This window comes from Bombyx mandarina, chromosome 09 (assembly GCF_030267445.1).
Source record: "Bombyx mandarina strain Sakado chromosome 09, ASM3026744v2".
In the NCBI taxonomy this organism is placed as follows: Eukaryota; Metazoa; Arthropoda; class Insecta; order Lepidoptera; family Bombycidae; genus Bombyx; species Bombyx mandarina.
The window spans coordinates 14049920-14066601 of record NC_143216.1 but is presented as its reverse complement, the minus strand read 5'-3'; the positions used below and the strand labels follow the sequence as shown (position 1 = coordinate 14066601).

General features: G+C 36.1%; 1 protein-coding gene across 10 annotated transcripts in view; it reads left to right on the top strand.

The window, feature by feature from the left end:
- The window catches only part of ec (ubiquitin specific peptidase echinus), a 124113-nt gene that overhangs the window by 96692 nt on the left and 10739 nt on the right, over window positions 1-16682 (top strand). Inside the window, exons 1-2 of one of the 10 annotated variants that reach the window (XM_028170267.2) lie at window positions 5557-5791; window positions 15719-16063. The exons of 2 other annotated variants lie outside the window; for them this stretch is intronic. In XM_028170267.2, the coding sequence (XP_028026068.2) occupies window positions 15815-16063 (249 nt within the window). In that variant the 5' untranslated portion in view covers window positions 5557-5791; window positions 15719-15814. Of the gene's footprint in view, window positions 1-5556; window positions 5857-15300; window positions 16064-16682 lie in introns of those variants that run through there. 7 more of the 10 variants (XM_089730064.1, XM_028170268.2, XM_089730066.1 and 4 more) reach the window with 7 other exon arrangements.

Below are 16682 nucleotides of genomic sequence, written 5' to 3'. Positions count from 1 at the left end.
TTGGCTCTGCCCCTGGCATTGCTGAAGTCCATGGGCTACGGTAACCACTCACCATCAGATAGGCCGTATGCTCGTCTGCCTACAAAGGCAATAAAAAAAAAAACTATAACGATGTACTTGTAAACTATTTAGAAACCAAAGGCAATAAAAAAAAAAACTATAACGATGTACTTGTAAACTATTTAGAAACAAATCGTTTTATTTAGACGGCATATTGCAATTTGCACCTTGGATTTGACACATTGAAAAAATTATGTCAAGTTCTGCAACCTCCAAACGTAATAATTTTGAACTATAATTCTGAAGTTGTCTTAAAAAATAATAAAAAAATTGTGTAAAATTCAATTTGCAATTCAGTTCCACATTACTTTTTTTAGAAAAACGTAGTGACAATGCGTACGCGACAACCTTAATGAGTTAAACACACACAAATTTCGCCAATGAACCGGGTCAGCCGAATATCGAACATTCGCGAAACAATATTTACGAGTATAACTCTAAATAGCTTTAGAGCCGAACGGAAGCATTATAATTAACAGGTAAGTTGTCGCAGGCTCTAGTTGCTTGAATAAATAATGCATAACGTGGGATGAACTAGCATTGAACTCTTAACCAAAACGAACTGGTATACAAGTGGAACATCGACACACATTCGCAAGCGATGTAGGTGTAAGCACCAGATCTTGCCAAGTTTTTGCATTCTGTTAATGTTTCCGTTTTAATAAATATTTAATGGTGTACTAATGCAATGACGACACGCAGCGCAGCGATTACCGGTTAGCTTAATCTTAGCAGAACATTTGTCTGTCTTTTAAAAAAAAATACTTAATTTTAATACACACACCACTGTGATTCCTTTATTTCGGTGAAGCGATCATCAGTATGACAACCAGCGGTCGGCAAGATCTTAAAACAGAACTGACTTGTGAAAATCACACAGAATTACTAGCACGTATCCAATTTACTGAAGCGAGAGCCAAATTAGAAAATTATAGAGAAGACGTTGATACGTGATAGGCTAATGCGAAAATACAGATATATAGTATCGGAAACCTTCAAATATCCCAAAACTACTCGTTTAATTATGCTGTATATTTGTGTGCTTATTATAAATTCACAACGATGATAAATTTAATTCAACCAACTAATTATTGTGAAACTGTTTAGTTAATTTCGAGATATGGGGTCGAAATCTCAAAATTAAATGCATTGCGTATCCGTTTTCCAGAATGACTTTTTTGCGGCAGATTGAGGCAAAATGATTGATAACCTAACGGGTCCGATAATACGATCGAGTTGTACCTACTTTTCCGCCTCTTTAAACACTAAATAGATTTCATTATAACGATCTACTAAAGTGATTATATATACATATTTATTAGTCACGTAAATCTCCGAAAACGCTATACTATTGCAATTGTTCACGGTTTTCAAAGTCGCACGTCCTCAAAGTGTATTCGCGTGAATTGCAGACTGTCGATTCAGGTTAACGATCTCCAAAAAAAACAACACAATGCACCACAAACAAAACACTTCGACTTCTATTGATTTATTCACGACTTTAGTTACGTTTTATTTCTTCACGAATCTGTTACTGTGTCGGCTCTCAAATTTTGGCAATACCCCCAAAAGATATTGTAAATGAATAGAGATTAAATTTTCTTTGTAATCAAAGAAAATTGTTATTACACAATTCCGAATAATTAGTATCATAGCTCTAACTTGTGTACCAGTATACCTATTACATATAGTTAAAGAATAGTCAACATTTAAGCTTGTCAACATTTATTACAATTACAAAAAGTTGCATTCTTTCTCATTAAAATCCTCTTAATCAAGATAAAAGCGCTTAAAATATGTTAATAATACAAAATCGATTGGAGCTATGTGCGAGTTCTGACATTAGCTTGGATTGCATCAACGCTGTGTAAAGAGCCCCTTGTCTGCATTACAACCTTGATTCATGACGTTTGAATAAGCGAATTTAACCGCTCAACTGGTCGAGTATTTCTTTGTTCAAATTTCGTGTTGCTTAAAAAAAATTGACAAGTAACACAGATTGTATGCGTTTTGAATTGCACGACAATGTGTATCTCGAATTGTTAATTAGATTAAAATTGAGAATTTGCTTTCTTTTATTTATACTACTTTAATGTATTGTATTTTTGCTTTTTTTTAATGACAATTCTCAGTGGTTTTGAATCCAAGGTCAAATGAAATCGATAAAGTAATAGTTACTGTTTTAAGTCACATAAACCAATACGACAATACCTCAATACGATATGCAGTATGCAGCATTGTGGTTACCCTGGCATTAGCGATGTCCATAGAATACAGTTGCAAATTGAACTGCATGGGCTCTTCTGCCTTTATTGTGAATAACTTTTAACAAAGTCCAACTTTAAATAAACGTTATCTGATTTAGTCAGTTTAGGGATGTTCGATGTTGGAAAAACATCTATGATGGCATCAATAATGACATCGATAGCAGAACATCGATTCGCGATGTTTATTAATCATAAAATATCGATTTCAACCAACATCGATGTTTTTTGCAAACATTGATCAATTAATAAAACAACCATAAAATCACAACGTTTTTATAATTCAACAAAACAAAATGGAAAATAAATTGTAGATATCAGGGCATAGGTACACGTTATAAGTTCCAATACTTTTTGTCAATTGACTGTAAAAATAATAACTCGGAAAGCGCAGAACCTTTCAACCTATTGCACTGTTGATACAGGGTTAAACCAGCCAGCAGAAATTCGATATGTGTCCGTGACATTGATGTTACGATGTTTTATATAATGCAATATCGTTGTTTTATGTCGAGCATCCCTAAGTCAGTTAAGGACAGTCGATAACGAGGTCAGAATTCTCGAGCCAATTTCTTCAAATAAACAACGCTCTTGGCTTGCTCTCAATTCCATGGAAATATTGGATTTCTCATCACGTTTCAGTTGAGTTGGTTGTAATTTGCAAAACAACTGACACACATTTAACGTGTGTACGCGACTTAACTGCGATCACACGTATTCGAATTTATTTAGTCTTTTAGTCAGCATTTTAATTTGTAATTTATCCCAACAGGCGAGTAACTAATCAGTTAATAAGAATATTTATAGAACTAAATGGGAAGTCTGAGATTTCTCCAAAGTATTGTGTTTTTCAAAAGTTGCACTCTACGTCATGACAACAGTAACTACGCTAAACTAAAGTTAGACTTATTTAAAAGACATAATTATATCATCCAAGATTCTATATATTCTCAAGAGGCTATGCAAGTGCTTAGAATTTTAAAGAATTGTTTTTGTCTTCTCTTTTCGAAGTTTTGAATTTTACTGTTTCCTTCTCAAAAACAAAAAACGATTTTAAAATTTCGTTTGAAGTGTTTAAAGGAATACTGACTTCTGTATGGTTTGGTTTTCTTCTTATTGTATGCTTTAAACTTTTTTGCTGGATGTTTGATGGAAATTGGCTAATAATTAACTAGGTATTTAATTTTTATGTGGTATAAAAATATTAGTAAAGGTAATTTTCATTGCCTTGTTTAATCCGTGTCCACCCAATGCTGAGTGTAGGTCTCTTTAAATGCACTCCATTCTTTTCGGTCTCTTGCCTTTCGCATCCAGACCCTATTATCTATTTTGGGTCCACGTCATTGTTTGTCAGCCCACGTCAGGACGTCTAGTACGAGGTCTTCACTCCAGTACTTTTTTACTCCACTCCAGTACTTATTTTCATTGTAAAGTTTATCAGGCGTAAGTTATTGCAAAATATGTTTTAAAAAAAAACAGTGTCAGGTTCTGTGAGTACCCGGAATATCATGTTACAGCGGTCTAATGACCGCGCTATGACCTAGCACATGCAGTTTTGTGTTACATGAACACTTTGATATCGCCCTATAGTTTTCATTTTTATATATAAGAGTTTTATATATAAAATAGTTTACCTATATATAGTTTTAGAAGTCGTCGTGGCCTAACGGATAAGACGTCCGGTGCATTCGTGTTGAGCGATGCACCGGCGTTCGAATCCCGCAGGCGGGTACCAATTTTTCTAATGAAATACGTACTCAACAAATGTTCACGATTGACTTCCACGGTGAAGGAATAACATCGTGTAATAAAAATGAAACCCGCAAAATTATAATTTGCGTAATTACTGGTGGTAGGACCTCTTGTGAGTCCGCGCGGGTGGGTACCACCACCCTGCCTATTTCTGCCGTGAAGCAGTAATGCGTTTCGGTTTGAAGGGTGGGGCAGCCGTTGTAACTATACGGGAAACTTTAGAACTTGTATATCAAGGTGGGTGGCGCATTTACGTTGTGGATGTCTATGGGCTCCAGTAACCACTTAACACCAGGTGGGCTGTGAGCTCGTCCACCCATCTAAGCAATAAAAAAAAAAAAAAAAAAAAAAAAAAACCTATAGTTTTATATTATTTATATCTAAATATTAAAATTTTATACTATGAAACACAAACTTTTACAATTGAAGCTTTGAACTTCATCTTTGATTGGCTGCATTTCTCTACATCTACTTGTTTAGTATACAGATTGTCTGTAATTTAAAAACGTTTAGAAAAAAAACAAGAAGCCATTTAAAAAAAAAAAGAATTACCGCTGCTCAATCGAACCTGTATGCAAATTGCTTTGTGATCTGGTTTAGAGAAAGGTATATATTTCTAGTCGGATTAGAATTCTTGGTCGAATCACTTACAGTTTACTGCACGAAATTGCATCTTGGATTAAGAACATAAATACTGGGTTATAATTTTATATACATAATTGATATTTTTTTTCATGCATTTTTGTGGGATGTACCTGCATTCAATGTTGCCAGATAAAGACAAGATAATTAAGAACTATCGTTTGTTGTATTTGTTATCATCTGTATTTTGCTCTATGCGTCCTTATTTTGTTGGTTAAGTTAAATCTTTGTACAGTTGTTGTTGTTGTTAGTTCAGGAAAATCATGGTATAAAATATGTAGGCATTAGTCACAAAAAAACCGAAACTATATTTACTAATAACAATTCCAATGTCCGGTCTGCATGAGAGATAGTCTCACGTATCTCAATTGAGAGTAGTGAGGGTCAGAACCTTTCGTGATTCTGCATTTTTTTAAAGTCTAATTGGTCTGACAACCCTCTTACATCACATTGTCTACCCATATATATCACTATAGTATTAAAAGTTGTAAAAAACAGACCTCAATTAATAACCTAAATTAAATAGTAAATAGAATCTGTAACTTTTTCAATAGTGCGCTATGATTAGCACAAGATATTATATTCATCAATTTAAATTACATATCTATTATAGAGAAATGTAAGTAAATACCCTTTGATTGTGCTCATTACTCAATCGTAGAGCGTAATCGTATTTTTTGAGCAATAAGTCGAGAGTGTCCCGTACCCAAAACAAAAGCCTGAGATCGTATCTTTCCGTCTTGCTCGCACTCGTGCGCTCCCGTACTTGCCAGTGAAGCCTGCGAATGCTGTACCCCTCGCACACATGCGCCCGCACAGCCTGCCACCGTAGCCATATAACAGTCTAATGCACGCCGCCTTAGTATATTGGCGTGTATGTGTTTCTTTTAAATAAAAAAGACGTCATTTGCGGAATTTTGCTATCGTGTTATTAATGAAACATAATAAATAGTGCAGTGTGAAAGATTTTAAGGTTTTTTGTTTGTTTGTTAACCAGTGAAAGGTTTGCGTGCAAATCCCAAGTGTCAAAGGTCATTATCATTTAATAACTGTGTCCTAATGAAGTGAGCGGTGTGAGTTTTATTAGTAGTGATTCGGTGAATTGGTTTGTTGTTAGCCTTGTATCGGACAGGTGATGGTTGTTATATGAATACAACACTAATGTTATTTGAATACGACAGTGCAATAAGTAAACGCGACACGAAAACCTCAGGGTTGCTCACGAATTATACTAAATTAATTAACACACATTCAATAAAAATTTCCAATGCCTTGCGTATTGAATTACGACAGAACTTACCTTGCAATAAACGTGTCTAATCTATCTCGTGAAGCGATACTATCATAGAGACAGTCCTATTTACCTATGTCCGAAAAACGCAATAGCGAATTAGGTTCGAAAGAAAATATTACGCGCGTATTTATAAGTGATGCGAATTGAGCTGTTAATTTCCATTGTTCGTTCACCTACGTAAGACATCTGTTTTAGTTGATATTGATATAGCTCGCCAAAAGTACTGCCCACGTGTGCAAACTTTGTTATGAATGCGCTCATTGTCCTGTTTCGAAAACTCCCACTGACGGACGACCAGTTCGAGGTCAGAAACCCTTTTGTTATCCTATTCTAAGATAACGCGATAGTGCTAATACATTTTTTTAGAATAGCTAATGTCAATTTTAAATCCAAGCGAAACTAACCAATCGAAAATTTGCAAATACCATGTGACTGTCCAAGTTTTGTTGGTAGTTTATTTTTTTTAATTCGTAATCAATATTCAATATGTCGATAATGTTTATGGAGTACCTTGCGTAATAGTTTTACAATGTGATTCAATTAAAAGTCGCATGTATAACAAATCGATCGCGATAACGTAAGCCCGGCACTAATAGAAGCCTCCGAGTTCATCACACTCGAGATGCGATAACTCGTTCTTATTTCCCCTCATTCGACTTTTACTAGTTCTTGTAATTGGCCTCTCCGTACGCCGCTGCTCCGTTACTTCAGCGAACTTCATTAAGATATTGAATTAAAATAACCAAAATAGTATTTTCTGAAGCTATCGCGGGTCGTAAACGTAATTGAATATTATTTAATGACCAAGACTATAATAAAATAAACCAGAGGTAATAGTAAAACAAACCGTAAAAAATATTTAAGCAAAATCTTAGAAACTACAGTGGTGATAGAGAATTTTCTGCGGTCTGGGCATGTTAAATTACTAACATTGCAGTTTGAAATGTAGGATAACAATTGTTCCAATGCAATATAATATGTTTTTTTTATTGCCTTTGTAGGCAGACGAGCGTACGGCCCACCCGATGGTAAGTGCTTACTGTCGCCCATGGACTTCAGCAATGCCGGGAGCAGAGCAAAGCCGCTGCCTACTGCTTAATACTCTCCAGATCTCCGATCTCCAGATCTGTTGATCTCATCTTTCATACTAGATATTGGCGTTCTCTTTGTGACATATACGTTTATCAGAAACAAATAAACTTCGAATGATACGTTAGTTATAAGTTTTTAAAACGTTTCCTAAAATCGTTTGCTCTGAGTCAAGCTTGTTACATAAAACTATAGATGAACCAAGTCACTATTTGTTCACCCGATGAGTCAAACGTATTTCGTAAACGGCCAAGGTAGAATCTCTCTTTGTTAGCGTCCGTTTCCATCTTTTGAAGCAATTTATTTGTTCTACACAGACTGTACATAAAGTTTTAACTTGAGTTTTACATTATACAAATTACACTCTTCGTGTCATTTTAATTAAAAAAAAGAAATCTAAAATTTATCGGTTTCGTTAACAAGATAATGTAATATAATATAGCAATAGCAACAGTTATAATTCAATAAACTAAATGACTAATGAATAATTTGAAATCATCCCAAAATATGTTTCAGTTTCGATCATAATATCTTTACCGGTGGTGAAAGTGTTGTAAGCTCGTATGCGTCGACAAAAATTTTAGTACCTACTAAAGCAATCTTTAATTTCATGTTTGGGGAGTAGGGTCAGTCTTATTCCAATGAAATTGTAACTACGACGGACTACGACCTCACATCGGTAGGTGATTGTATTGTATTGCATTCGGTGTATATACGCGTGTAATGGATTTTGGTAGGTAATTGATAAAAAATGAGACGAATCATGAGTACATTTCCCTCAAAAACAATTAATTTAATTTCATAAAGCCATTCAATTTCATCAATAATTTCATAAATTCAATTTCATAAATAATTTCCTAAAGCCTTTGTGAAGTCTCAACGATTAAATCGTCCAAAAGAATAATTATAATAATTGCTACAAGCAATCATTGTTTGCCGGCACACGCCTAGCAACTCCCTGTATTTACAACATTATAATTATTTATTATTGTACCATCTGCCTCGAACATGTGCACTTGATTGTACTTTTTGGGCATTGGTTTCTATTTTGTTCAAATACAACCTGCCCAATGATGATTATTGAAACATTTTTTTTTCTCAAGTTGTGTTTCTTGTCGAAAGTAATGTTATCTAATAATATGCGACTTTTTTAACACCTGATTCATCCAATCCATAATAGTATTAAAAATACGACAGTGATTCTTTGCTTTTTTTATTAGTTATGCTTTCACATCTTCACTACTCAACTGATCATCATACGTATGCTTTGTCAAGACTACGGAATCAAATATTGGGTGCCGCTTATGCAGATAGACTAATTTTTGCTTTTTTCCTACTGATATTTTAAGAAGTAATTTAGCTTTTACTTTAGCAAATACTTAGGGTTCCGTGAAAGAAAACTATGAAACAAGGACATGAAATGACAAAATTCGACAAACACAACAAGATCCGATTCAAATAGGGAAGTTATTATTATTCGGTTCGGTAGGCGCGGCTAGGCTCTGCCCCTGGCATTGCTGAAGTCCATGGGCGACGGTAACCACTCACCATCAGGAGGGCCGTATGCTCGCCTGCCTACAAGGGCAATAAAAAAATATATATCAGATGTTTGTTCTTAATAAGGTCAATTCTCACCTTTCTCTCTTTCTGTGACTATATTTTATTGAAAATAAGGTTCGTAGGTAACAATAGCCCAAGGTTAGAATTGCAAAAGGTTGAGTGAACGATGAAAAGATCGCATATCTAACCGGAGCCGCCTCCTGAATGGGCTTTTTCGAAGAAACAATGACGTAACGGCACGCAGAATATGAGGAAAACGCAAGCCTTTTACTTTGTATAGAAGAAAGGTTATATCTTTTGTACCAACTAATCAATCGCTCAAGTAAATGCAAATCTTATACGTAAATACATATTTTCGTACCATCCGCCACGGTTATAAATTTAGAATTCACCGTGGCCTAGAGGATAAGACGCGCGGTATAGTTGTATTGAGCAATGCGGCCGATGTTCGAATCCCCCTGCATGTACCCACTTCTTCTAACGAAACACGTAGTGAGTTTTCACGAATAACAAACACATCGTGCAATAAAAATCGAAACCGCAAATTTTTATAGGTTCGTGTTATTTTTGGTGGTATACAAGGTCTCATGATAGGTGTTGCGATTGCACCGACTTCTGCCATTTAAAAGTTAAGGGTTCCGATTTGAATTTCAATTCCGGTTGAACGAATGAGACAATCATTGTACAATATAATTGAGACTTCGATTTCATAACTTAAGGTGAGATGCGTCATTCAGTGATGTGTATGCCCTCCGGTAGCCACTTTGTTACACCGGGTGTGCCGTCAGATAATTCACGTATCTTATTATTATTTTATATCTTTAAACGAGCAATTCTTGTATATATATAATCTGAATCTCGGAAACGGCTTCAACGATTTTCACAAAATTTAGTATACAGGGGATTTCGGGGGCGATAAATCGGTCTAGCTACGATTTATTTTCAGAAAATGTAATTTTATTCGTGTTTTCAACAATCAACTCTTCCCGACATCTATTGGCGAATAATAATACTATTTTTCTTATTGGGGGCAATTAACTGCTTTAAAGACACGACAAGATGGCGTTATCAAAAAAAAAACCGAGCAATGCTCGGTGATCGTCAACGATTTTTTTTATTGCTTAGATGGGTGGACGAGCTCACTGCCCACCTGGTGTTAAGTGGTTACTGGAGCCCATAGACATCTACAACGTAAATGCGCCACCCACCTTGAGATATAAGTTCTAAAGTCTCAAGTATAGTTACAACGGCTTTACGAATATTGTAGCGTGCAAATATAAATCATAATGCTTTAAGTTAAGACACATTGAGGTCGTTATAGTTTAAACAGTCAGTCGGATCATATACAATAAGATAAGTTAACGTTACGCTTCTCAGTATTTATTATGAACTAGCGAAACCCGGTCACGACCTGAAGTGATTCTACCTAAATGTATAAAAAAAAGATACTCCTTAAAAACTTATGGCCATATGTCGTTGATAATAAATAATGCGACAACTGTTGCATTATGCACCAAGTTTTTCATTATCGATTTTCACCAAAATCAGAAGAATGGTTAACGAACGCAGAGTGGACGAACATGCAAACATTAAATTTTATTCAGATTAGTGCATCGAGCATAATTCGAAAGTGTTGGAAGTACTACGATTAATTTACAATCAGATTATGATATTAAAGTAGATGGAAATGAAAATGTGGATTGTAACGATTCTCGCGTGTTATATAAGTAGGTTATTAACTGGATCGCACGTGAGAACGTCTCACGATGTGTCTCATTGACGCTTTCATTAATACCTTTCTTCCTGTTTGTAACGCGAATAAACGATTGTTATTAGCTAATAAGTGTTTTTTTATTATATATTTTAACGAGTTTCGCTTTTCACATCCGTTTTTAGTTAGCACAGAACTTTGATTCAAATTTGTTTTTATATTTGCCTTAAGAACGTCGAATTCTAATTTATTTTTTGTAAATACATAATCTTTTAACGGCAATTACTGCAATTAGTAATTTTAACGGCAATTAGTGGTAGGGCGTCTTATAAGCTAGCACAGATAGGTACCATCTCAAGGTGAGTGGCGGTATTATTATTATTATTATTTTTTTATTGCTTGATGAGAGGACGAGCTCACAGCCCACCTGGTGTTAAGTGGTTACTGGAGCCCATAGACATTTACGACGTAAATCCGCCACCCACCTTGAGATATAAGTTCTAAGGTCTCAAGTATAGTTACAACGGCTGCCCCACCCTTCAAACCGAAACGCATTACTGCTTCACGGCAGAAATAGGCAGGGTGGTGGTACCCACCCGCACGGACTCACAAGAGGTCCTACCACTAGTAATTACGCAAATTATAATTTTGCGGGTTTCATTTTTATTACACGATGTTATTCCTTCACCGTGGAAGTCAATCGTGAACATTTGCTTTGTTGCTCTAAATGGGCTCTAGTAAACACTTAACAACAGGTGGCCAGTGAGCTCGTTCAACCGTCTAAGCAAAGTTTTGTAGCGGCTTTTTATCAGCTATAAGCTAAGTAGTTACCGGGACTAATATACTTGAGTATCGAGTGCAACTATTTATTTTTCCCTACCCAGTCGCTGGTAGGCTAAGGAGCTATTACAGCTATGCCCAGGCGGGTAGGTGAGTTCACGGGTTCACCTTGAGAGAATATGCTAACACTAGCTCTAGCCAGCGCAGTGCTTCGCAGAACTGAGGGTTATGAAGTGGTCGTGGCCTAAAGGATAAGACGTCCGGTACATTCGTCTTGAGCGATGCACCGGTGTTCGAATCTCAGGCGGGTACCAATTTTTCTAATGAAATACGTACTCAACAAATGTTCACGATTGACTTTTACAGTGAAGGAATAACATCGTGTTATAAAAATCAAACCCGCAAAATTATAATTTGCGTAATTACTGGTGGTCACCATCTAAGCAATAAAACAAAAATTTAAAAAAAATAATGGGCCGCCTGATCGGAATTGCGGCCTACTGATAAGTGCACTGAAAAAGCCACTAAAGGATGCTATGGAAATATGTAACTGGAGTTGGCATATTGTTATTCGGAGGCTATTATTTTTAAGATCTTCTAACCTAGAAGATAACAAATTTTAATTTTAGGGAAAATAGCAAATGCAGTCCCCGATAGGATTCTGATGGACGACATTTTCATAAACATGCCGCAGCCGCCCATCGACATTTGCCCAAAATGAAACACGATAGCAAATTTGTTGTTAACTTATTAGGAACAGTGCACACGGCTCTCTTCCATTCAACTTTGAAACGATATTTTTAAAGCGTGTAGGCTTTGCATAATTATCCTTGAACGGAAATCATCGACCCGATTCACAAGAACAAAAACAACTCTGTATAATCACCTTATAAACATTCTTCTTCTTCTCAGTCGTGTCACTCTTGACAGAGTGGTCGTGATCGTCATGTAGTGTTGGAAGGGGCAGACTTGATGCGTCTCACGATGTCGCGCCATCTCTCCCTGCTCGAAGCCATTCTACTGCACTCATTTAAGGGACCTCCCACTGCAGTTTTAATTTGGTCGGTCCACCGCATTGGTGGCCTCCCGCGCGGTCTTGTACCATCAACGCTTCCCTGTACTTGTTTATTGTATAATATAAACATATTATACAATAAACAAGTTCACATCAAAATTTCGAATTTTAGTTTCTAGTTTTAGATTTCTTTTTTCTTCTCTTTTTAAAACTGAGATGAACGAACAAGAATGGTCACTTGTACCCATAGATAACACAAATGGTAATGTTTCCACCCACCTAGAGACGTGAAGCTTAATTCTTAATTCTATTTCATAACGGCTGTTTTATGATTCCAAGGAAGGATTTATTATTGCTCAGTAGACTAAGAAGGGAGGTGGTACCTACCATTCCATACTCACAATACCCTCTACCGCAAGTATAACTACTGAATTTATTTAGACTCTTACATTCTTCTTTCATTACTGGTGGTAGGACATCTTGTGAGTCCGCACGGATAGGTACCACCGTCCTGCCTATTTCTGCCGTGAAGCAGTAATGCGTTTCGGCTTGAAGGGTGGTGCAGCCGTTGTAACTATATTTGAGACCTTAGAAGTTGTATCTCAAAGTGGGTGGCGCATTTATGTCGAAGATGTCTATGGGCTCCAGTAACCATTTAACACCATGTGGGCTGTGAACTCGTCCACCCATCTAAGCAAAAATAAATAAATAAAAATAATACTTAGATTTGTGAAAATTTTACGTGCTAAAGTCCAATCCAAAGGCAAGTATCAATTGTCTTGAAAAATGATTCACTACCACCAGTAACCATTTAACACCATGTGGGCTGTGAACTCGTCCATCAATCTAAGCAATAAAAAAAATTCTTCGTAACTGCAAAGGTTAAACTGCTTATCGTCTTTATAGATCGACCAGTATACGGCCCATCTGATGGTGAATGGTTACTGTCGCTTTAAAGCAAGCAATGCCACCGCAAGCGGCTGTCTGACGCTGCTTTCCACAAACCTCGTTTGAAGAAGGATATGTCACAGCGTTCAGGAAACAACACACTTTATAAAACTAAGCCATATTGGGTAAAAATAACATCACCGTAATTGATGAGTAATCAAATTAACATATTTATTACGCTTTTCCGTTTACAATACATTTAAGTAACGCATTCGTGTGAACAAAATTTTGCCTTAATACGTCGTACTTTCCTCGGTCGTACTGTCCTGCTCGATCTTCGCACATTAAGATACATAAGAGCAGGATAGTTGTAGAAACGAGGGGCTTTTTATTATATTAAATTTTAGACGTCATAAGAAAAGGAAACTCATAATTGAGCGCGGTGAACTGCGATGTGTTAAGCATGTCCCTCTTTCTCCTCTCTATTCAAATTGTTAATATTTAAAAAACAACTTTAAGATTTCGTTACTAAATCATACTATCCCTACTTATTCTATATGATATTATTATGTGAAAATGAGTTTGTTTATTTTCTTAAGCTTTCATGTCTCATTTACTCATCTGATCATTATAAAACTTTGCTTTTATTTTTTATTGCTTAAATAGGTCGACAAGCTCACAGCTCACCTGGTGTTAAGTGGTTACTGGAGCCAATAGACATCTACAACGTAAATGCACCACCCACCTTGAGATATAAGTTCTAAGGTCTCAGTATAGTTACAACGGCTGCCCCACCCTTCAACCGAAACGCATTACTGCTTCAAGAGAGAAATAGGCAGGGTGGTGGTACCTACCCGTGCGGACTCACAAGAGGTCCTTCCTACCACCAGTAACCTTAATTATATACTTTATCAGGCAGACAGCATTTATTGTTTTTCCTGCATTAACTGGAAAGAAACCATGTTTAACAACTAGTAATATATTTAGTTTTCAAAAATAATAGAACGACAATGAAAAAAAAAAGCGGAATTAAACCGTAACAGTAAACGTAACGTAAACGTAAATTTTATTCACGTTTCTTCCAGTTTTTTTTTTACGCGTCCAACTATATTTTAATTTTAACTTAAAAGTAATTGATGAATTACATATTTTGGCATATTTTTGGCTATAAAATGTTGCATGGGCATCATACATGAATCGCGGTCACTCATGCATGAATTGACCCGTCGTATTTTAAAACTTAACATGTTTACAAAGTGACTCACGTAACGAGAAAGTTCATAAGTCCACTTGTATTGCCCTACAAAAAATGTTTACTGTATTAGTAGTATAGAACCTTCGTCAATGTTAAGTTAACTATTTGTCGACATGTTTTATTTGGTCATATTTTGTTACATTCGTCTATGACTCATTGGAATATTTAAAGAATTGGATCGTATGGGAATCGTTTCGGGTTCGTTCGTTTGTGTTAAATGTACTAAATTTGTTACAGATATCTATATATTAATACGTGAAGCAAAAACTTTGTATCCCTTTTTACGAAAATTGCGCTGACGGAGGAGTATGAAATTTTGCACACTTATAAAGAATATAGAGAAGAAGTGCACAATGCTAATATTTTTTAAAAATAATGCATAAAAGATACATTAAAACAATAAAGAAAACATTACATACACTACATACCATGTATTTGACGCACACACGCATGAATACTATTTATTGTCAAACTTTTGTTGTTGGCGTCTGTTGTCAAATTGAGAATAGATTAAATATTGTTTGTCTTTGTTAATATTTTTTATAGTGTAGTCTGGGCGAAATTTGTGATTATAGAAGTATAAAATATAATCATAATAGTGTACAAACTGACAATTCCAATTAATTATAGTCGAATTTCGACTACTGCGGGACCTCTAGTATTATTAAATGTAAAAAAATCTCGAAAACAAAATAATCTGAATTTACAACAATACACCTTGAACTATAAAATAAATAAAGTTTCATTTCACCAATACAAGTACAATAATAGTCGTTCAAAAGTTTTATGTTCGTATATTTTATCACTCAAAGTACAAACTAAAGCTCGTAGTCGTAGAACGTTAGAGGAAAACAACAATAAGTTAGACAAGGATAGACAAAGTCCCACGTGAGTTATACTGACAATGGAGTAAAAAATATCGTAGGTACCTGAGAGGTAGACGCGCGCGATGCCCGCCCCCGTACCTCTAGACAAGTCCAAAGCCTCTAAAGGCAGTGTACTCTAAGCCTCCGTAGCGGCAATAGCGTGTATACACACGGTATACTAAGTCTGGTTCCACGTGAATTTAAAAACAACTGCATATAACACATCAAAGTGCTTTCTTATATGCTCGTGTATCGTGCGCCGTTTGTAACGGTGTGACCACCTGTCGCGATGCACCTTATAGACAACTGGCATTTTCGCGCCTAAACTTTTTCATTGTATTCAAAGTGTTCTTAGTAAAACACGTATGTGTTGCGTGCGTGCAAATAAAATTTAATAGTCAATGCTAGTGAGGATAGGAATATCTCTGCGTTCGCGCATCGCGTTGAATTCAAGTGTCCTGGGAGTACGTGTACGGTTTACTTATTGCCGTATAAGTCGTGAATATTACATATGTATGTGTATAACAACGTTGAGTGTGTAGCCATTGTGTCCGATCACGAACATCACGACTGGAGATCGAATGCGGATTAAATAAATTTCGTTGTGATTGTACAAGCGATGCGGACTAGTCGGTGAAATGATAAAGTTTCGGTACAAACGTAAAGAGGCGAGCGATGGTGGAGGAACTAGTGGAACGGCGATACAGAAGCAGAAGATCGAGGGTCTGCGAGACCGGGAACTGTTACCTCCTAAGGACATGCTGTTAGCTGGCTCGCTGGCTGGAGTGAGACACAATACGCTCCCGCGCTCGCGTCCGCCATCATCCTGCAGACGCGACGCACCCGAACCTCAGCTTATCAGTTCAACGACATTGTCTTTGTTTAGAGTAAGTCTAGTTATTTTATTTAAATCTTTCAATATTATTGAACAAAACAGTATAAAAGTTCTAAAAAAGAATCGATAAAATTTCCCAAAAGGAACACAGATTAAGATCACAGATTAATATTTAAAATACTCTAATTAGTATTTTACATCAATTTGATTTACGAACTAACTAAGTGATAGTCTAGCTAGCTAGCTATAATTTATAGTAAGGGAAACAATTCCTTAGTATTTAGAATAAAAAAAATATAAAAAAAAAACTTCATCTTCTTCTCATTCTTCAAATTTGGGAAGCTTTCGTAACGAAAAGTACTTGAAGTTCTAAAAACAAAATTAAACGTAACTCAACTATGAAACATACATTTGCATACTGGTAATAAGTAATATGTATTTGTCAATGCGAAGCTTGTAAATGTATTGTGCGCGCGACGAACCGTCCGAGACGATTTGTCGCACCGCACGCACTAGGCATTGTTCATAGCATTGCCCAATAGTCGGTAATTAGTAAGGTAAAAGCTTTTGTAAAAGTTGAGTATGATTGTTGACAGCTTTTTTTCCGTCGTATGGTGCTTACGGATAAGGGTCACACCATCCCAATCCATATCCCAAATAAATCTGCTTCC